Raw genomic sequence first — 22,956 nt, forward strand, 5'->3', positions numbered from 1 at the left:
GAACAGGGAGCCTGGGCTAAGGTTGTCCTGGCAGACACCTGGGCGTCACACGGTGCCTCTGAAGAGCTCTGACCCATTCTCTATTGCACTGGAAATACTCAGCCACGTTTGAAAAGCCAGGATGTACCCTAGCCGGTTTGGCTCAGTAGATAAGAGCATCAGTCTGCAGACCGAAGGGTCCTAGGTTCGATTCCGCTCAAGGGCATATACCTCAGTTGCAGGTTCCTCCCTGCCCCAGGCCCTGGTTGGGGTGAGTGCAGGATAATAAATAAATAAATAAATAAATAAATAAATAAATAAATAAAAATCCAGGACGTTCCTGTCATATACCAAAGTCCTCGGGATGATAAAGGAGGCTTCCTTGAGTAAGACAAGAGAGACTGAATCCTGTCTGATAGGCTCATCACTCTCTTCTCCCGGACCCGCTCCGTCCAATCCGGGAGCCACTAGCCACATGTGGTTACTGAGCACTTGAGATGAGTTGAAATGGAGATACATTGTAAGTGTGAAATACACACAAGATTTCAAAGACTTTGTACAAAAAAAGAATGTAAAATATCTCAGAAACTTTTTTTTTTACATTGCTTATATGTTGAAATGATACTATTTAGGTACGTTGGGTTAAAAATATATCATGAAAATTAATTTCACTGATTTCTTTTTCTTTTAACGATGTGACTACTAGAAAAAAATTTAGATTACATGTGAGGCTCCCATCAATTTCTATCAGGCGCTGTTGTCCGTGGTCATTCCTGAACCTTAGCTTGTATATAATACAATTTAAAAGTTCAACATTAGTTGTCAGATATTGGTTCCCAGATGTTGGGTTCTTTCATGTAAGTAAAATAAAATTTAAAAATTAGCCCAGTCGGTGTGGCTCAGTGGTTGAACATCAACCTATGATCCAGGAGGTCACGGTTCAATTCCTGGTCAGGGCACATGCCCGGGTTTTGGCTCAATCCCCAGTGGGGGTGTGCAGGAGACAGCCAATCAATGATTCTCTCTCATCATTGATGTTTCTCTCTCTTTCCCTCTCCTTCCCTCTCTGAAGTCAATAAAAAATATATATATTTTTTAAAAAGAGACCATTGCTTGCAACATTTCACTCTTCAGGAAAGAATCCTCTCTAATAAAAGGATAATATGCAAATTAACCATCACTCCACTACATAAGTCACACCCACCAGCTAAGCCACGCCCACCAGCCAATCAGGGCGAGTATGCAAATTAACCCCAGCTAAGATGGCTACCATGGGTTTCCCCGGCAACAGAAGAAGCTAAGCTTTCCACACACTCTGGCAGGCCCAGGCCTCCACTCAAGGATACAAAGTTTCAATTATAGAAGGTAAACAAATCCAAGCGGCAGCCACAGATCCAGCAGGAGGCTTGGCTCCGCTCCAGGCTACAAAGTTTCAATTGTAGAAGGAAAATAAATTCCAGATACCAGGGCCTCTGCTTGGGTCACCAGCAGCTTGGCTGGCCTGCAAACCACCACAGGCCCCTTGCTCAGGCCTTTCCACACCCCAAGGGAACCCTACCCTGATCCAGGACACCCTTTAGGGCAAACCAGCTGGCCCCCACCCACGCACCAGGCCTCTATCCTCCTATCTAATAAAAGAGTAATATGCAGATTGACCATCAACCCAACACACAATATGGCTGCCCCCATGTGGTCAAAGATCCTGCCCCCATGTGGACACAAGATGGCCACCACAAGATGGCCAGCAGGGGAGGGCAGTTGGGTGGCACCAGGCCTGCAAGGGAGGGCAGTTGGAGGCAATCAACCCTGCAGGGGATGGCAGTTAAGGGTGACCAGGCCGGCAGAGGAGGGAAGTTGGGGGCAAACAGGCTGGCAGGGGAGCAGTTAGACATCAGTCAGGCTGGCATGGGAGTGGTTAGGGGGTGATCAGGCTGGCAGGCAGAAGTGATTTAGGGGCAATCAGGAAGGCAGGCAGGCGAGCAGTTGGGAGCCAGCAGTCCTGGATTGTGAGAGGGATGTCCGACTGCCCGTTTAGGCCCGATCCCACTGGGGATCGGGCCTAAACGGGCAGTCGGACATCTCTCGAGGGGTCCCAGATTGGAGAGGATGTAGGCTGGGCTGAGGGACACCCCCCCCTCCGTGCATGAATTTCGTGCACCGGGCCTCTAGTCTATAATAATAAAAGCAAAATATGCTAATTAGATTTGACAGCTGAATAGCAGAAGACCTTCCGGATCAAGCGGGGGCTGTGAGGGCCAAGCCCCTTGCATGAATTTCATGCATCTTGCCTCTAGTATATTATAAAAACCCCATCATCTACTATCATTATTTCATAAAAGAAAGGGTATTTAAATACCAGAAAAGGCTGCAATCTCAGGATAATTTAAAACCCTTTAAATTGTAAAATTTAACTTTAAGAAAACCTCTGTCATAGTCTTTCCCTCACCCCCAACTCCCTGGGTCACATCAGCACTAACTCACCAAATGGCATCCAGGGTTTGTTCCACTAAGGATGCGCCTGTCTGGCCACCCTCTGCAGACAGCATGGATGCTGAGCCCAGAAGACCCGCCATCTCCACTCTTGGCTCTGGCAGCTCCAACTCTGTCCTTGATGCTAACGAGCCGGTATGGTTTTCCACTCTCTGGTCCCATGTCTTTTCAGGCTCTTCTGCTGCCCATGTTGCCATGTGCAATCTGGGCTCTCTCCTGACTTGCAGGACGCAGACACCAGTGGCTGCACTGAGACCTCCTAGAAATGACCGTTGCTGCAGTCTGCACCAGGGCCCCTTGGTTTTTCCAGACAACTAACTAACTTTGGCCTCTTATGCGGACCAGCCCCTTCGAGGTGAGCGGGACCCTGACGTGTGGTGGGAAGATGAGCTGCCCTCAGGAGGCTGCAAAGAGGCTTCTCTGGGGACGCCACCAGGACCTGTGTTAGGTGCGACCAAGCACCACCCAGAAGGCAGCTGCGCGCACGCATGTGCATGTGCGTAGGTGTGGGCACATGCAGGGCAGAGTGTGCTCAAAAGGCAAATGCTGAGCCTGGCTGGGCCCCAAGCATGGTGGAGGGTCAACTTCATTTATTTGTGAAATGTTTCCTAAAGAAGATTTCTCAGTGTCTGAGACTAGGGCTCCTTCAAGTCTTATTTCAGCCCTGCTTGAATCACATTCCTCAGTAGCAATAATAGATAACATTTATTGAACCCTGGCTGTGTCTCCGGCATTCTTCAGGGGCTGTAAATCTGCACAGTCATTCTCTGCGGTAGGTGCTGCGACTCCTCCTCTCTCGTGGAGCAGACTGCGAGGTCACGGTCAGTGGGCAGCAGAGCTTCGGTGTAAAGCCAGACGGCCTGGCTCCCAGCTCTGTGCTCTCACACGTTCCACTAGAAGGGCCCCGTCGGTCATCTGGCTCACCAGCTCGCAGACCCTTATTTCATACTGACCTTGCTCTCTGTCTTTGGTCTTGAAGGCCTCCTGCTAGGAGGTTCTGGAAAGATGGAAATCCCGAATCTGGGATATCCATCACCTGCTAAAGAACGATGTCTCCCCTTGACAGTCTCGGAGCTAGTTCCTGGTATTTTGCAGACCTTCCCGCTGAAGCATTAGGGAAGAGTCATTCCCTCCGTTTGCCTAATGGGTGAAAGGTCCTCAAGCGGAAGCAGCTCAGATAAGCCTTGCAGCCTAGTGACTCCAGGGATGTCACAGACCGAGCACACTGAGCTCGGGAATGGCCTGGAAGGGACAAGTGTCCACGTCACCTTCTCCAGGACATCACAACGGTGTGCCCCTCTGGCAGGTCTGGGGTGGGAAAGTAAAGGACAAAGGCTTCCCACACCCTCCTGCCCCTCTGGTCAATCAATCCGTCCCTGAGTCAGATTTACTCCAAATTCGTCACCACCACTTCCTTTTAGTCTCTCTCCCTCGGCCTGCCAGACAGTACCAGCCTCCTGACTGCTCTTCCCTTGCAGGCTCTCCCCTCCATCCCTTTCCTCCCCATTTTCCACATTAAGCTTCATACTGCACCTCTACACACAACTCTCTATCGTCAGTAGTTACCTGAAGCTAAACCATGCCCACATCTCAAGGCCTCCACCATCAGGTTAACCCCCCAGCCCTGCCACACAGTTCCCTCCGTCTGAGCCTTCTGGCCCTGCAAACCCAGGCCACAACCTCCACACGCCTACCTCCCGTCCTGCCAGTTTCCTTCCCAAGGCTGCCTCCATTCTAACTGTTGTGCATTGTCGGCCCAAGTTCGGCTACTCCCACTGCACTTCTCCTGGGCTGCCTGGGGCCACCCCCTTTCCCCATTGCTGTGCTGTCTTCCCTGTGGGCAGGGGCCCCTTTTCAACTTGTAGTTCCTCTGGGCAAGTTACTCGGCTGACTGGGGTCAATTTCCTCATCTCTAAAACCAGGATCACAGCAAAGTTATTGGGGGGCTTAACTGAAAGAACATATATAAGGTGTCTAACACATGTCAGGGGGATAGTTTGCTCAATAAAATTGGCTGGTTATGGTCTTAGATTTATGTGCTAACAGCGAATTCTTAGTTGAGTGAATGCGGTTTTAAATTTCCCGTGATTAGATTTCCAGCTCTGTTCTGAGAATTCATTTCCATGCCTGCACTCCCTAACCCTGATGTTTCAGAAGGTAGTTTGAGTTCATATTTATTCAGCAGATACTGGTGAGGAGTCTGGGTGCAGGCACTGTGTGAGGCTCTGGAGGAAGACACAGAGATAAGTCAGCATCCCTGTCCCAAGTTGCTCAAGGCCTCCAAGGGGAGAGGAAAGCAGATGGATGCTTGCAACTTGGGCTGTAGATGCTGTTGAGAGGGAAGCATGGGAGTGACGAGTAGGTACAGAACTTAGCCTGAGCAGACAAGAGGTCTCCCTGGAGAGGGGACCCCGCCAGCTGGATTCCTGAAAGGCGCAAGGACCTGCACTGAGAGAGCAGCAAAGATCTGGAGGCGTGAACCCTCGGGGACAGGCAGGCAGCTGCAAACCACGGGCATGGCTGGGGTGGACATGCCTTCAGAGGAGGGGTGAGCTGATGGCACTGAAGGTTTTGGATGAGGAGTGGTGTGTCTGCCTTTGGAAAGCTCTGGTGGAGGAGGTGTGGAGGATGAACTAGTGAGGGGCCAGAGCCAAGTAGGAGGGCAGCTGGGGGTTGCTGCAGTCACCCAGGTGAGAGGGGACAGCAAATGAGCATGGCGGCAAGGTCAGGGGTCAAGAGCTATCTAGGAGGTAGACTCAACAAAATGAGGTAAGAGATGAATAGGACTCCAAGGATTTGGGCTGAGGTCAAAGGGTGAACGGCAGGGCTTGCTCTGAGATGAGGCCGGTGAGAGCAACGTGGGCACTTGCTGTCTCGAGAGGTGATCCAGGCAGGCTCAGAGAGGCTCGAGGAAGGAATAAGTCATGTATCTGTCTGATGAATCAAGGAGAGACAGGGAGGAGTGGGGAGGCAGGAGGATGGAACAATGCCTGCTCTGACTAGCTTCAAGGTCATTGTGAGGGTCAGGCGAGGGCAGAGGGTGAGAGCTGTCTGGATACAATAACCTCCAATCAAATATATGAGTTTCCTCTTGTTACATCAGAAACACCAATGATAACCACCAGGGGTGTTCGCTAGCCCAGCTGGAACCCGGGCTGCTCTCTGGCTCCTCGGGTCCCTTCTCCCGCCACATCACACAGCCTCAGTCAGCTTTGCCACCGCCTTCAGGCCCCCGCTGATGGCAGGGCTCCATCCCACTGTCTGTCACCGCAGCCAGCCTCCCCGCCACATCTTCTCCCGCCCACAGCTGTCATCTCCTCTCTGCTCTTTTCATCTCCCATCAAACACATTTTGCGCTTCCTGGCCCCCGCCCTCCCGTCACTCCCTCTGCTGGCCTTGGCTTCTCTCCCCAGCATCTTCAAAGTACGAATGGCACCAGGCCTGGCATTGCAGTTGCCTCGTCACTTACTTTGCCTTCCGGTTTTCAAAGTTAAGTGTGACATCCAGGCACAAGTGAAGCGTTGGTGCAGGGAGCTGAGGCTGAGGCAGGAAGCTCTGTGCCCGCCTTGCTCCCTCCACCCTGCCCTGCCTTGTTCCTGGAGCTCAGCCCAGCTCGGAGACAGGGGACAGGGTGCTAAACCGGGACCTCTCCAAACTCACGCACGTCACCCCTTCCCCTCCGGAGCTGTCACCCTTCCGCCCCGCCCCTCACCCCGCGTTTACCCACAGCTGCGGAGCGGTGAAGACGTGGCAGGGCCTGTGTGCTAACGCTGATCCCAATACAACACCAACTGACTGCTCATCACCACAGCTAACACAGTCACCCAGTGTCACTCGAGGACAAAGACTGTGTCAGCCTTTGACACGGACTGTGGATGTGCCCCCTCACAGCAACCCGGGTACCATTATTATTCCCCTGAGGAAACCGAGGCTCAGGGAGTTTGAGTCACGCACGTCAAGACCAGGTAGTAACTGGAAGAGGCGCTACCTCCCCACTCACACAGCTAGGTCTCCTGCCAACTAGTTCCCTTGCCTGGGCCTCAGGTTCCTCCCTGGTGAAACAGTGACGACCCCTCACCCCAAGGGCTACTGAGGACACTGGAAGCCAGAGATGCGAGAGCATTTTGTAAAGGCTCACCTAATTACAAGGTGTGATTCTTCTGATCCCCAGGACTCCGGCTCCGTTCCCCTCGGGCCTTGGAGGCCGTGTGGCGTGTCGCACCAAGCCAGGGGCTCTCTAGAGCCCTGGGGGAAATGGTAGCCGCACGCGGCAGTGCTCTGGGTTTTAAAGGGGAAAGTCCGCCCGTGCCAGCTCCTTATTCCAAGTGAAAACTGCGGGCAGGTCACCAGTGTGCCGGCAGGCTGCCCTCCGCGTGATGTGCCGACTCCGGGAGCAAACAGCTCTGCTGTTCTGTGCTTAATAGATCCTGGGCCTTCCGATAAGCGGAGACCGTGTCACACCAGCTTACATTTGTATCTTAAGCCGCCAGGGGGTCTGCTGACCTCGGCCGGGTGGCAGGCACCAGGGTGCAGGGGAGGCTGCAGAAGGAAGGAGTGGACACGGCGGCAATGATGATGGTCTGGCAGGTCCTCGTGTCCTGTGGGGGCAGGGAGGTGTGTGAAGGGAAATGTTAGTCCAGGGCGTGGGGGAGGGGAGCTGCGCTGAGCTGGGGGAGTCACGCAGCTGGAAATAGCCTCCAATCGGATTCAGCTCCTAAGTCAGTTCGCACACGTCCTTCTGGGCAGAAGTATTTTCAACCAGCGGAGAGCTGGAAGTGACCTTAATAACCATCTCTGAGCCACTTCTCTCTTCTTACAGGAGGACAGGGGCAGCAGGTTGCTGAAGGGTCTGGCGATATCCCAGACAGAACGCAGGTCTTCCCAGGTTCAGCCTAGGGCCCCCCCCCCGCCCCCCCCCCCACCCCCATCCCCACTCCTTTTATCACGCTGCTGAGACAATCAGAAGAGAAACAGACTAAAAGGCTTCCGGCTTGGTTCATAAGAGCCCCACTCGGAAAACCCCAAATGAGCATTAACAGCAGACTAGATACATACATGTAATATATTCACCCAAAGGAGTACTATGCAGCCACAATGCCTTCTCCTCCCCTGGGCACTCCAGCCACCCTGCAGTCCCATAGCGCTGAAGACAACATCCCAGAATGCAGAGTGCAAACCCAGCCTCTCCTCCGCCGCCTTCCCCTGGCATTACCGGCCCTGAGCGCCTGGGCGAGGGCTTATTTCCGAGGCTAGCTTAAGGGAACAGTCTTCGCCGGGGTGACCCACAGCGGGGAGGGTTCTGGTGGCCTCTGGAGGGCACGAGGGCAGCTCCCAGTCACCCGGCTGGGGCATTTGCTCACTTGGGAAATATACGCTCCACGAAAACAAGCGTGTGGAGTGCGTGTCTCCTGATAAATCCCCAATAGCCTTATACTCGCTAATTTTCAGGATGCCCTTTTCATGGGAATTATTGAATTCCAAATCAGCTTTCCATCCTGGGCAATGAGCTTACTTCTCTATCTCTTTCCACGTCTTTCCGCCGCCTCTTTCCTCAGGCAATGTGTCATAAAGGAGGCAAACCCGGGGAGGAGGAAGGGAAATCTGCCCCCAGAGCTAAGGCCGTTTCGTAGCTTTCAAAGGCACAGGTTCTCCTTGGGTTACCCGCCCAGTTAGAACTTGGCCTTGGTGACAGAACACCGGAAAAGACCATTGACAAAAGCTAATTGATATATGTTGTATCTGTGCCTCCAAGCAAAGCTAAAAGCTAAAATAGAAGTATCAAACTACCTAACTGGGAAACTCAGAATCTTCATGCATCATCTCTTCTCCTTGTCCCACAAGCACAAGCCACACACACACACACTCAGCGAACTTGGACGTAATAGTTTTATGCTTATGACAGGATAATATACAGGTGTCCCCAAAACATGTATACACATTCTAATAGCTGATAGCTTAATTGATGTTTCCTTCTTTTTAGTCAAAACTTTGGAACAAAGGAAATGCACCCTAAAATGCTACTGGAAATTTGAGAACACAGTTGAAGTTGTACGCTGCCTTTATAATTATTCAAAGTGTCCCAAAAATATATACACACTTTAACAGCTGATAACTCACTTGATTTTTAACTCCTTTTCAGGTTTAACTGAATTGAAATGACGGGTGAAGCCAGACTAAGCTTTGAAAAAGAACATTTATCCTAACGTGCCACTAGACCAAGCATGTCAAACTCGTGGCCCACAAGCCACATGCCTCCTTTATTTGTCCTGTGTTAGCCTTTGAGTTTGACATGCTTGCACGAGACTGTTTTTACGGAAATACATAAAATGTCAAGTTTATGGTACAAAACCAGCAACAGTTCACGAACTGAAGGTGCACAAATATCAAACAAAATGATTCTTGATGTTTGTGATTCCATTGCTTCGAGTTATCAGCAGTGCCTGGACCAGAATGGTCATCGGTTTAAAAACAGGTTTTGACAAAAAAAATTATTCATTTCTGTAGATTCTTTTAAATTTTGGAAATGAACTGTATGTTCATAAACACTGACTTTATAATCATTCAAAGTGTGTATAAATTTTGGGTGGACACTAAAATACCTAGCATCTGAAAACTTGATTTTGAGTTTCAGCCAAGCACTGACTAGCTATGTGACCTTGGACAAGTCCCTTAACCTCTCTGATCCTGAATCTCCTTATCTAGGTATGTAGTTAGTTTGCTAGTAGTCTTGCTCTTTTGCCGAAGTCTCCACGGCCAGTACTAGTGCTCAATCCTGAAACCTAGCACTTAGTTTGGGGGTGGAGGACAGACCCCTTTTCTAGGTCCCCAACAGCTCCTTTTCCTCCAGGACCAATTCTTGCTTCTCATCCCTTCCCCCTCACCTTACAACAAACTCCCCAGTGTAAGACCCAATACCTCTTCCTTGAGGATGCAGCCAAGATCCCACATTAATCTGTACCCCTAGGGTGAGCACTCAGTTCAAGCCAAGCAGGTACTGTATTGCTGCCCACCCGTCTCCTGGGGTTGGGAGGGGGGTACATCACTGCTGCCTGGCACACTTCTGCTCAGTCCTACCTTTGTCCCCATCCCCTGGCAGAAGCTCTCAGAATGTGGTGCTGGCAGGAGTGTGCTGTTCAGGGCATCTCTTGGAATTGTCATTGAAAGGCGTTAAAGCAGAATTAGGTAGATAGGGTAAGGGGTGGAAGAAGGGGGAATCGTGGAGCCAGCTAAAACAAACAAAAAAAATGTGTTTTGCAGGAAACAGGATGACAGAAAAACAGGTTGGATAGCACCGTGGTCGGCAAACTGCGGCTCGCGAGCCACATGCGGCTCTTTGGCCCCTTGAGTGTGGCTCTTCCACAAAATACCACGGCCTGGGCAAGTCTATTTTGAAGAAGTGGTGTTAGAAGAAGTTTAAGTTTAAAAAATTTGGCTCTCAAAAGAAATTTCAATCGTTGTACTGTTGATATTTGGCTCTGTTGACTAATGAGTTTGCTGACCACTGGGATAGCAGAATAACAGGGTGTTCTGAAACAAGGATGTTTTTCTTGCAAGTGCAAAACAAAATATTTCAAAAAGGCCAGGAACCAATCAGAGAACGCACAGACAGACAAAGAGTGGGCCTTTAGCAGCTCTAAGGGGAAGAGCAGAATGCGGCACCCATTTAAAGCCCCCTCCCGAGCCGGTAGCCTGTGTTTGTTTGCAATAAACTCCTGCCTTGTTTGAATGCCCCTGGTCCGAGGCTTCATTCTTCGATTCCATGAGACACAACCCCAGGAAGAATTCCTGCTCACCAGTTCTGATACCATCACGATGATGAGGCAATGACAGTACGAACGTCAAAGCATTCCAATGTTGACGGAATTAACTCTTAAGTTCCTTGCCCTGAATTCAAAACTTTGCCATAACATGACCCCAAGTTTCCCGTACATCATCCCGCAATCCAAGGCATTTCTCTCACTAGTCCCCGAGCTCCTGGGGAGTGGGGCGCAATTCCTAGCATAGAGCTTGCCATATGGTTAGTGCTCAATACATGTGTTGAGCGAATGAATGAGCACATCAATAGGAAAATGAATGAATGAATGAGGTTTGTACAGATGACTTCTCATCAGCAGGTTTTCTTGACTGGTCCCCTTTCAAAGGCTGAGTTGCCTCTTGGGGAAATTTGTCTTAAACTCACAGAGCAGGCAGTGGTGGGAGGGGCAGTAAGTAAGGACCCAGGGGATTGGGAATGAAAGGAATCCTGGCCCAGAGGTACCTACTATCTCAGCCTCTGGTCTTTCTTTTTCCTTTCTTTCTTTTTTTAATATATTATTCATTTCAGAGAGGAAGGGAGAGGCAGAGAGAGAAACATCAATGATGAAAGAGAATTATCGATTGGCTGCCCCCTGCACACCCCCTACTGGGGATTGAGCCTACAACCCAGGCATGTGCCCCTTGACCGGAATGGAACCTGGGACCCTTCAGTCCGCAGGCCAACGCTCTGTCCACTGAGCCAAACCAGCTAGGGCCTCTGTGGTCTTTCTTGCCCCCACCCTGGTGAGGACCCATTCCAAGCCCCTGATGGCGCTCAAACAGCTGCCCGGGGCAGCAGACACAGTTCTCCAGGATGTTCAGAAACTCTTCCCGCTGCCCCCTTCCAAAGCTCCCCAATAGGCTGAGATGCTCTGGGGTGGAGTGCACTCAGAGCCGCTGCCAACAGGCTCACAAACTCCTGTATTAAGAAACGGTGCACAGGAGGGGCTGGGATGCAGCAGACAGGGAGCTCGTTTGCAAACACTAAGCGTCTATGATGGGTTTCCCTCCCCCTCCCCTCCCCGCCACCTTGATGTGGCATCACCAACTCTGTGCTGAGCTGGTGGAACAGCCTTGAGTCTGAGGGAATATGAACATTTTTTATCCTTAGCTGCTCCAGCCATAAAGATTTTTATCCTATTACGGCTAAGTGACGAGTACAAGGAAAGAAATGATGATGATCTTTGGCAGCCATTCCAACCGAGTAAATACAAGGAGGGGGAAATGCGAGGCCAGGCTGGGCCACCGCTCCTTCATTGCCCAGGATGAAAAGGAGCAAAGGAAAAATGTCCTCCCAGTGAGATGTACTGAAGTGTGGAATTTTCCCTCTAGGCAAGCAATAGGCATCCCGCTGTCTGAACCGTTTAGCACGGCGCTGGGCTGGGCGAAGGCCAGGAGAATGTACTGAGGGGAACAAGCACAGCAGCCGGGCCAGGAGGAGGTGACCTCATGGGGCTTCCCAGCCCCAACTCCTTCCAGCCACGGTCCCGGGCTCAGTCCACCCTGCTGCCTGCTCCCCTGCAATCAAAGCAACCCCGTAATAAGTATTGCTGGGCGACAGCAAAAATATACATTTGCTTCATCAAAATATTCCCTCCCTCTTAGAGAGGTGTGCCCCCATGGAAGGGCCTCTTGACAGCCAGATGTCTTATGTGTTACTTGGATGATGGCAGATCCAGCTGTTGTCACCAGGATGGGGGCAGGGGCAGGACATCAAAGAGTGTTTGTGGGGTCAGTCAATGATTCATAAACAGCAGGACTCACCCCAGCTAGATGCTGCCTCTTCCTTACACTGTAAGTTATTTATGGCCTACCCCCCCCCCCCCCCGCTCCCGAACATAGGTGGCCACGACTTATTCCTCCTTGTGGCCCCCCAGGACCCAGGCAGTGTCCTGGAAGTTAAAGCTTTTATCGGTGTGAACAGAATTGTGGGCCTTAGCGGGAAAATGTAGGGTTAGGAAGCCCTGAGGCAGGCTGGAAGAGCAGTGTGTGAATATGTGTAAATATCTGGGTGGGGAAGACCGAACATGGGAAGATGAACTGATCTACAATTGTGTGGTGACTTACAGAATGATGAGGCTTCGAATCCAACTACAGATGAGAAGACCCAGCCAGGAGAGGAGCAGGGAAGTGCGGAAGGCCATTGCTGGTTACCTCATCCCCACTCCTCTCACAGGGCCTGAATTGGGGAGAGGGGATACCCAGCCACACCAAACTTGTGTCTAAAGGCCAATGATGACATCAGGTCGCAATTTTAGGTGAAAATGTCAAACATTATAGAAGGGGTGCGGTGGGTGAGGGGAGGTCGTTAACCCCAAAGGGGGAATGAATAGTGGATCCAATGGAAATGATGCACTTTCCAAACGACCCTGGGTACGTGCTCACTCACTGCCACCCCGTGTACCCCTTAAGCCGCGGGATCCATGGGGCAAAGGCCCAAGGGAAAAATGGCAACTCTGCCCTACTCCATACAAGGAACGTAAGCCCTTGGCCTCTCTGGGGCTTCTCCTATCACATCACATGACATCACACCATGATTTGTGTGCAGGGGTTCCATGCTGCAATGCACTAGGCCAGTGGTTGGCAAACCACAGCTCGCGAGCCACATGTGGCTCTTTGGCCCCTTGAGTGTGGCTCTTCCACAAAATACCACAGCCTGGGCGAGTCTATTTTGAAGAAGTGGCGTTAGAAGTTTAAGTTTAAAAAATTTGGCTCTCAAAAGAAATTTCAATCGTTGTACTGTTGATATTTGGCTCTGTTGACTAATGAGTTTGCCGACTACTGCACTAGGCTTTTTGATCAGCACAGCGGCCTGCTGGGTGAAAACCTGCCCTGCATATCCCTCCTTCTCCCTGTCCTCACCCCACCTGCTGCATCTTGGATCCCCAGGCAGTTCACCCAGCGCCTGCCATCTCCGAAGCACTGTTCTAATGCTCAGCTAATAGTTCTCTGTTTCAGGCGCTGTCCAAACACATCCTATAAATCAGAATCCAATTACTGTGGTAAGAAAATTGGAAGTAAGTGTAATAAGCTCAGACCCCTCCCACAGGCTGTGTCTTCACTCTTCTCTTTTCAGTAATGAGAACTTTTTCAGGGAAAAAGCCTTTTTCCTTTAACTGATTCTGTTCTCCAGATCCCTCATCGGAATACCCTGAGCATGGAAGGATAAGAGGAAGAGGCGTCTTTTAGCTCCCGTCTCCTCTTTGCACATATGGCAGATGGGAGGGGGAAGTAAATTATCTTTCCACTCTTTCTAGTACTCTCCCTTTCATTATTGGTTCAACAACATTTACTGAATTCCTATCACACAACAGGCACCGAGGATGTTGTCAAATATCATTCCCCCTAGAGGGCAATTGGTGTCATAACTAGGACAACCTTAGAGGCAAGGCATGATGGGAATAGAAAAGTGGGCCAGTGGGAGGAAAGCCTATATCCATGGGGTTGGGTCCCACAAAGGAGCCCGGGGTCCAGTGTGAACCAATGGCCATCTATCTGTCCAGGAGTGGCCCCACAGTAGGAGCTTCTTGGTGAAGGTGATGCCAGCTGCCTGGAGGATGGCTACGTAGAGATTCTGTGGTTGAAGGGACTGGGAGAAGGGGGAGAAGAAGGATGGAACCAGAGAAGCCAAAGCTCTGCACATGGCCTGAGACGGAAGCCCTGCCACCTGGATGGAGGGAGAGGGCTGCAGCACGTGGGGAGGTTGGTGGCCTTATTCCAGGGCCTTTCCTTTCTACTCAAACCCCGAGTCTTCCAGCTAGACCAGGCCACCCACAGACTTCATCTGATCCACAAAGAATAAGCCGATGCCCTGTGGTTTTCAAACTTGAGCGGGCGTCAGAACAATAACCTGTCGTGCTTGTCAAGTCCCAGGTTGCTAGTCTGCACCCCCAGGGTTTCTGATTCCGTAGTTCTGGGAACTAGTTGCATTTCTAACTAGTTCCCATATGATGCCAGTTGCTGTTGGGCTGCTAGTTTGTGGAACCAACTTTGAGAATTGTTGTTCTGAGTCCTTGCTATTCACAGTGCATCCCAAGGACTGGTAGCATCAGCGTTGCCAGGATGCTTGTTAGAAATGCAGACCCCAGGCCCTACCCCAGATCTGCCGAATCAGAGAGAAACGACCTCCTCACATGATTTGTTCGTTTGCCTATTTGAGTGTGAGAAATACCTACCTGGAGCAGTGGTTCTTAACCTGACTCATTAGAATCACCTGGGGAGCTTAGACAAGAGACGTTAGCTGGTCCAAGTCTGGGTATCAGCATTTTTAAAAAGCTGCCATGTGGTTCTTCTAAGGAGGCCTGGATTGAAAACAGCTGAGGTTCATGCTCATGTCCACACTCCACGCCCATATGTATGGGTTTGACTCCACCGCTCCCATTTCTCTAGCATTGAACTCAACCTTGAAACTCTCTTCTGTCCCTCCCTGCCCACCACCACTCCTGACAACTTAGTGATCTTCCTATGACTACAATGGACATGCTTTGACTATTTACTATGGAGTAGGTAAGTACTTTACATGTAATTTAGTTGATCCTTACAAAAATTGCATTAGGTAAGTATCATTATTGTGGGGGTTTTTTTTATCCCTATTTTTCAAAAGAGGAAGTTGCAACCCAGAGAAGCCAGGCATTGGTGAATTCCCTGAGCTAAGTCCACGGCACAGCCATGGCCGGAAACAGGGTGACCTGATCCCAGAGTCTGTATCCTTCACCCCTGGGCTGTACTGCCTTCTGCTTGGTTCTGCCTTCGGGCATCAAAGCAGGGAGAAGTCAGTACAGAGCGGGGAGGCTGGAACCACGGAAGGATTCGGGACATAGCTGGTGACTTCAATCTCATGAACACAGGTTCCCTGGGAGGCAAGGGTCGGAAGTGGGAGACCCCATAGATAGGTCACCCTGCAATGGGGCCCATTTGAGGGAAGAGCACCAGGCTTTGCTGGCAGTCTCTGGAACGTCCAACCCCACAAAAGTGATGTGGGCACAATCAGCCCTTTACCACTCAGCCTGGAGATGGCCTATCCAACTGGTGGCCTCTCACAGTGCTAGCCTGGGGCTTTGCACACAGTAGGCGCTCAATACCCCTGCCATGACTGCCGAGTCCCAGGTGCTTGCCCTTATTCCCAATCCCCTGTCCTCTCCCCTTCCTGCTCTTTCAGATTAGGATCCATAAGTCTGAAATGCTCTGAGTAACACAAGCCCAGCTCCCACAGGGCAAGGTTAGTGTCCCGAGGATGACATATGGCTCGTACGCTTTTCCTTTTCGTCTTCCCAAAGGGTGTCTGGATTTCATCTGAAACCTCCCTCCTCCTCTTGCTGTGATCCCAGCAGATCACACTACTGAACAGATGGAACTCACTGGGTTAGTTGCAGAGCCCAGGACTGGACCAGGGGAACTTAGATCTTTGGGGACAGGCTCAGTTCTTCAAACCCCACAGACACCTGGCCTTTGTAAAATTCTCTCATTTCTGCTTCTCAGATCACAGAAGAGGTGAACAGAGAAATTCATCCTGCCCGGGGTCTTCTGCGTGCCTGCCCGCTCAGGGAATTCCCAAGGCCTCCCTGCCGCAGGGGAGAGCATTCAGGGGCACGTCCCCCGCGGCTCTCACCCAGAGGCACCAGCTCCTTTCCTGGCCCGGAGGCGTCTCTTTGTCCCTCTGGGCTTGGCATCTGGACTCCGGACACGAGAGGCACCACCAGACTGAGACCCAGTGGGGCTCCTCAGCATTCCGTCCCCTCCCTCTTCCCTGTTCTCCTATCTGTAATCTCTGCTCAGGGAAATCAATAGCCTAATATCCAAATAAAATTCTATCAGACACCAAGGACCAGGATCAGTGCTAGGGGGTTTTAAAAGACTCTGACTTTAAGAAGCTTTCAGGCCAGCAGCAGGGGCTGTTCTAGGTAGAGTCCATCCCCTGGGTCTCCGTGAGGGACTTCCAGTCCCTGCTGCCGGGGAAAGGGGCCTCCCACCCTCTCACAACCACGAGCAGCTCAGACCGTGTGAATTACCACATCCTACGCAAACCCTCTAGCAACCAACTGGCAACAAATGGCTTGCCTGCCCCAGCACTGGGCACCGGGCACTGCACAAAGCGAGCCTGCTGTTGACGTGTCATGACTACAGGGAGGGGGAGAGAGTGACAGAGAAGGAGGAATACCTCAGATGGCGAGTATCCGGGATGGCCCGGTTGCTGGCGATCCGCTCGCTCTCCCGCTGGTTGAAAGCATACAGCTTATAGGGATCGTCACCCACGCGCCACTTTTTGGCATTCAGATACCGCCGCTCATCGAACTGGTCCCACAGGTCATCCCAGTCAGCATCCAAGATCTGTGTGACATGAACGGGAAGTCTGTGAGAATGGCTCCCGGCCCTCTACCAGCCCCTCCGTCTGTCTGTCAGTGCCCAACCGCGGAGACCAGGCTTGTTCTGGGAAGGGTTAGCTCAAAGATGAGGCCAGAGGTGGGGCGTTGATAAAACTCTCAGCAACAGAATAAACAGACGACCATAAGGGCGGCTACTGTTTCCTGAGCACTGTACAGCAGGTGCTGTGCTGGGACTGTCACTCACGTGGCCTCTCGTATTTCTCATAGAGGTTCTAGGAGATGGATATTGCTCACATTCCCGTAATGCAGGCAAGGAAACAGCCTCGCCTGGCTAAGTGTCTTGCTCAATATCCCACAATTAGGAAATGAACTTTAGCATCCGGACTCCAGAGACCACCTCTCCAGGGTCATTTGAGAACACATGACTGAAACTGCGGGCACAGTAGATGGCACGTAGTAGGTACGCAATGACTGTCATTCCCATAGGAAGGCGGTGACGAAAAGTGGGCAATCCATGTAAAGTGGTGTGCTACTGCCCTGGTCGGTGTAGTTCAGTGGTTAGAATGTCAGCCCGTACACAAAAGGGAATCAAGCAGCCGATTCCAGGTCAAGGGCACGTACCTAGGTTACAGGTTAAGAGTCCCTGGTCCCAGTTGGGCCTCATGTAGGAGGCAACCAATCAATGTGTCTCGCATCGATATTTCTCTCTCCCTCTATCCCCCCCCCCACATCTCTCTCTCTCTCCTTCTCCCTCTCCCTCTCTTTCCCTTCCTCCCTCCCACTCTCTCTAAAAAGCAATGGGAAAAATATCCTTGGGTGAGGATTAAAAATAATAAATAAATAAATAATAGAATGGTGTGCTACCCACTGGACAGACACCCTATGTGTTCCTTTCTTCCTCCAACCCAGGAATCTGTGATTATTTTTTTGGTTAATCTTTACTGGAAGATATTTTTCCTATGGATTTTTAGAGAGTGTGGAAAGGAGCAAGGGATGGAGGAGGAGAAGGCGGAGGAGGAGGGGGAGGAAGAAAGAGAGAAAGAGAAAGAGAGAAACATCAGTACTAGAGGATTTTAAAAGGAGAGAGACACATCAATTGATTGCCTCCCGCATGCACCCCGACTGGGGCCGGGGATCGAACCTTCAAACCAGGTATGTGCCCTTGACTGGGAATTGAACCCATGACCCTTCAGTGCACGGGCCGGTGTTCTAACCACTGAGAAACACTGGCCAGGGCTGTGATTATTTTTAAGAAGCACCAATGGGGGAGCAAGTCCTAACCCTCACCATATGGGGAGACAGCACTTTAGAAGGTAGAAGGTGGTTCCCTTATTCATGATCTCATTTCATCCTCCCCCAAACCCTCCGCACTGAGTCGGGAATCAAGGTTTCCTCAGAGGTGACCGGCTTGTCTGAGGTCGCCCAGGTGGAGAGTGGCAGAGCCCACAGCAGGGCTCATTCTCCTGTGCCCTCCAGAGCATTTGCATAGCAGAGGAGGAGAGAAGATTTTCACCAGGAGGGGAGGCCTCCTGCTAGAGCCCTGGCTGTCTCATCTGCCCCACCCACACCAGCCTCACAGCCAACAGAGCCTTTCTGCAAAGCCAGCAGGCGGTGCGGGCTTCAGGGCCTCGGCAGCTGCATGCTTCCCTTGTCCACCACTGGCTCTGTCACCCCGAGGTGACAGCCAGTCGGTATCCAACCAAGCTCAGACCTTTTAGGCACATCAAAGTCAAAAGAACACTGAGTCTCTGGGAAGAACCTATTGACCAGGGTCTGACCTGGAATCCAGCGGGGAGTGGGGGGGGGGGGGAGGGGAGAGACCGCTGGGGCCCTGGGTCTGGCATCGTACCTAGGATGAGATGCTCATTCAGGTGCTACAGAGCCTAGTTGCTGTGCAGGTATCCAAAGCTGCCCAGGTACCGCCCTTCCCAACACGAACCAGGATGCCCTTCTTCACTGGGGGAACCTGACCGGAGGCCCGGAGCAGGTGCTCAGACAGCAGTGCAGGTGTCTGGCCCGCACGTGGCAGGTGAGGGGCCGCTTGCCAGTGTGCACATGTACCTCGGGAGCCACTCGATCTTATCTGGTAATTGATCTCTCTTTCTCTCGTTATCTCCTTTTCAAACAGCATTCTCCTGCTAATAGCACAAAATGAAGCTTTAGAAATCAGTGATTTTTATCCAATAATTGAATTTACTCATGTCTTGTGATACTGTTGCTACAGAGGGGGAACTTGGGGGTGTGTGTGAAACTCCCGAGCCTGTGCTGTGCAATGTCACAGCCTGACAGCTGTCACCTGTGCCTGGAACTTCACCGCAGGGCGTCCCGACCTCCCAGGTTCCTGGCAAGGACCATGGGGTCCTGATCCACCTCCTGCTGGCTCATTTCTGATTTGATTCCTTGCAATTCTCTAATATGCTGCAAGGCGCCACAGCGCTCTGTGCTCCGAGGGGCGAGGAGAGATGGGAGGCCCCTGCCCTCGAGGGGGTGGCAGTGTTGCAGACATGCACGAAGACGCCTGTGACGCCTCTAACAGGCATGAGCGAAGTGGGAGGGCTTCCTGGAAGAAGTGTCAAGTGAGCTAGAGCTGGAAGGCTGGGCAGGAATTTTACTCTGTGTAAGGGGAGATGGGGAGGGAAATACGTGTGCAGTGAAAATCCAGATACAAGGCAGGGAGGCCTGGAGGCGGAAAATGTGCTCAGGGAATGGCACTCAGGAACGGGGAGGCCAGAGTGGGACGGCAGAGAGCAGGAGTGAAAGAAAACTCCGAACGCAGTGGGACTTGTCTGAAGCAGGTCAGGGGACAATGTCTCCGGCCACAGGCGGGATGGAGTGGGGGGAAGGGAGCTACCGCAGGAGGCCAACTGGGAGGTGACCTCAGTAAACTTACCTGGTGGGAAGGGCAGCCTGAACGGGGGCCCTGCTGGGGCCCGGATAGATGGGTCCAGCATCAGCGAGAGAAGCAGGGGGAGAGGGCAGGCAGCCAACCTCTTGGCCTCATCCCCTCCTCTCTGTTCCCACTAGACCAGGCCCAGAGCCAAGAGGGCACGAGGCTGGTGACCTGCTCAGCCTGGCAATCGCCACCCTCGGGGCAGTTAAGCCTCCTTGGCAGGATCTGCCTCCTTGGAGATGCTGCCATGAGAACTCAGTAGGGTTCTGGCCCCTGGAGAGCCTAGAGCCAGAGCCGCAGCCAAGCTGGCAAGAGAGATGACCCGAGCAGTCAGGACTAAGCTGTCCTTGGCAGGGGGTGGGGGGTGGGGGGGGAGGAGAGCCTACTCCCACAAATGGTCACCTGTACAGAGCTGGGCCACACTCTTCTGCTCTGAGATCCACTGGGGGGAACACCCTGCAGGGAGGGAGAGCTTCCTATCACAATATCTGGACATATTAAATAATGGTGAACTTGTGTTTAAAATTAAACCACTACCACTTGAATGGCAATTACTGTTTTTGTTTTTTAATATATTTTTATTGATTTCAGAGAAAAGGGAGAGGGAGAAACATCAAAGATGAGAGAGAATCATTGATCGGCTGCCTCCTGCATGCCCCACACTGGGGACTGAGCCCACAACCCGGGCATATGCCCTCACTGGGAATCGAACCGTGACCTTCTGGTTCATAGGTCAATGCTCAACCACTGAGCCACGCCGGCCCGCCAGCCATTTCTGTCTTACAAAGCAGCTTGCACAACTGTCACCAAATCCGCACACAAGCCCATTTGTACAGGGAGGGGTGGGCTTATGGAAGTCCAGTGGCTTGCCCAAGCTTGACAGCTAGTTAGCGAAGGGCCAGCTGATCGAATCCTTCCCAGAGCATCCCAGGGCCATGGTCTGCTCTGTCTTCTCATGGACAGAAATGAGGGGCATCTTCTCTGCTGAGGGTGAGTGGGCAGAGAACCCCCCTGAGGGTCAGTTGGGGTCATGCCCATAGGAAAGGTCAGCCACTCATTTCCTGCTTGCCCCCAGAATAGACTTGCTGTGGGCCTCCTGGGATTTCTGAAGGGTCACCGACGCCCCAGGTACTTCCAGTACAGTGTGGGGTTGGCTTCCAAGCTCCACAATTCAAGGCCCCATGACCAGCATCTGAGGGTCCAGAGAGAGTGCAGTGCATCGTACCCACTTGCTTCCTGTCTCACGTGACCATCCAGGAAAGCAACTGAACGGCACTTAGCCCTTCACACACCTTCCCAGTGCAAGAAGCGATCCTCCTCCAGGACATGAGCACACACCCCCAGGCGCCCCCACGGGCGCCGCCCCAGCACTGTGCCCACCCCTGGGTGGCCCTCACCACCACCCGTGCCCCCGAGCAAGCCCCCACTTAGCTTTCTAACCATAATTTATTCATTCTAGAGTGGGGGAGGGGAGGTGCCAGATGATAAGTACGATGCCACAAATGGAAAACAACCCTTTAAATAGAAAATATCTGATTAAGTCAGCCAAACCCCTGGCCAAGATCGCAGCTTAAACAGCTTGGCACCTAAAACGAAAGCTCAAAAGCACATCTGTTAAGTTGCTCCCACCCAACGTGCTTCCAAGAGAAATCTCGACTTCCCTTTCCTCCGCCCTTCCCTGGCCTGTTTTCTCTCACTCTGCTTTCAAGCTGATATTTGGCTCAGGAACCACGGGTGTAAGGCTTCCCTTCTGTTCGGTTTTGAAGTGCCTCGGTTTCCCACTACTTCCATACCCACCCCCCTGCCTATTTCCCCAGCTGGGTACTACCAGTTCTCCTGTATTGTCCTAATTCTCTCCCTCTGCATCTTTAAACAAGAACATCTCTATCTATTCATAAGGCTTCGATCCTACACGGAACTGTGCGGATCCCGAATAAAACTTCTCAAACTTGTCCAATAATAAAACAGCTCACACCTCGGGGTTCCTATCATGTGTCATAAATATTTACATTTAATCCCCACAATCATAGATGTCGATAGCACCGTCCCCGTTTTATAAATGGGGGAAACTGAAGCACGGAGAGACGGAGTAACTTGCCCAGTGTCACGGAGGAAGCGCATGCTGGAGCTGGGATTTGAACTCGGGCAGCCCGGCTCCAGGTCCCGTGCTCTCAGCCACGAGGTGGCACGGCCGTCACAGCCTCACTACCACTCTCTTGGGTCCTCTTCAAAGATGACCTATGTGTTTCCCATCATTTTTCTCAGCCAAGTTCTCTCTTTGCTCAGGGATCTCCCTCCCTCAAAGGATGTCTGTACCCCTTTCACCATCACCCCACCTGCTCTTCACTCTCCTTTCTGGGCAGTTTTTCTCCTCCCAGCAGCAGGCTTCTTCCTGACATCCAAGGAAAAAAAAGTCTGTAGTCACGGTCTTGCAAGAAGGTGGGAATGTGCTAGGCTACACAGGGAGAAGGTCACCACTGAAAAAATACAATGTGCCCGACTGGTGTGACACAGTTGAGCGTCAACCTATGAACCAGGAGGTCACTGTTCCATTCTTGGTCAGGGCACATGCCCAGGCTGGGGGCCGATACCCAGTGGGAGGTGTGCAGGAGGCAGCCGATCAATGATTCTCTCTTATCATTGATGTTTCTATCTCTCTCTCCCTCTCCCTTCCTCCCTGAAATCAATAAAACAATACTTTTGTAAAAAGACGAAATATGACGTAAAATATTATTTAAAGATGATATAATTAAACTATCCACTGAGTGTTCGAAACCCCAGCATACCATTCCATTGTCCAGTGGACATCCCTCCTGGGTCAGCCAGGGACACAGAGGTCCCACGTAGCCCCCTCCAAGCTTCAAAGGACTGCAGCTTCTAGAAGTTTCCTTCTACTATTGAACCAGAATCTGTCTCCTGGCAATCTCTCCCTTTGGGGCCAGGTTTAATCCGCAATGCTATTTGAGACAAGTCTAATCTTTCTCGTACTTTTCAAGCATTTAGTGGCAATTACGGTGTCTCCCGGGCCTTCCACTCCCTGGTTCCACCAGCTGATACTTACAATTCGGGGGGGAAAATGACACAGAAAGATGCAAAAGCACACCAAAGGGTCAAGGAGAACTAGGCCAACTGAAGTCAGATGGGGTCCATCAAGGAACTCAGACACCCCGCAAAGCCCTCCATTCAAGTGGTCTGACCAGGAAGACCTTGCTCACGTCACGATGGAGTCTAACTTGGATATCCAGGTTCCTAGACAGAAGCTGTTGTGTGGAAATGCTGGGCCTGTGATGATGCCTGCCATTTTATTTTATTAATTTTCCCATCACCATGTATCCCCTCTGTGCTCTCCTCCATCTCCCCCTTCCCCACACCGCCACTTACTGGGCACACAAAATCCACCACCGCACCTCCCCTTGTCAGGGAAGCCGTGAGCGAGGGGGGCCTCAAATTATCTCTCGTTCTCATAAGCCCAACACGCAA

At 51.6% G+C, this 22,956-nt stretch overlaps 1 protein-coding gene across 1 annotated transcript in view; it reads right to left on the reverse strand.

The window, feature by feature from the left end:
- Positions 1-22,956, reverse strand: part of GALNT14 (polypeptide N-acetylgalactosaminyltransferase 14) — a gene marked incomplete at both ends in the record, with an annotated part of 184,068 nt that overhangs the window by 52,730 nt on the left and 108,382 nt on the right. The window contains one exon of the mRNA XM_079792733.1: positions 16,421-16,590. Within this exon, the coding sequence (XP_079648859.1) occupies positions 16,421-16,590 (170 nt within the window). The remainder of the gene's footprint in view (positions 1-16,420; positions 16,591-22,956) is intronic.

The sequence above is a fragment of the Cnephaeus nilssonii genome, assembly GCF_951640355.1.
Source record: "Cnephaeus nilssonii genome assembly, chromosome: 15".
NCBI classification, from domain to species: domain Eukaryota; kingdom Metazoa; phylum Chordata; class Mammalia; order Chiroptera; family Vespertilionidae; genus Cnephaeus; species Cnephaeus nilssonii.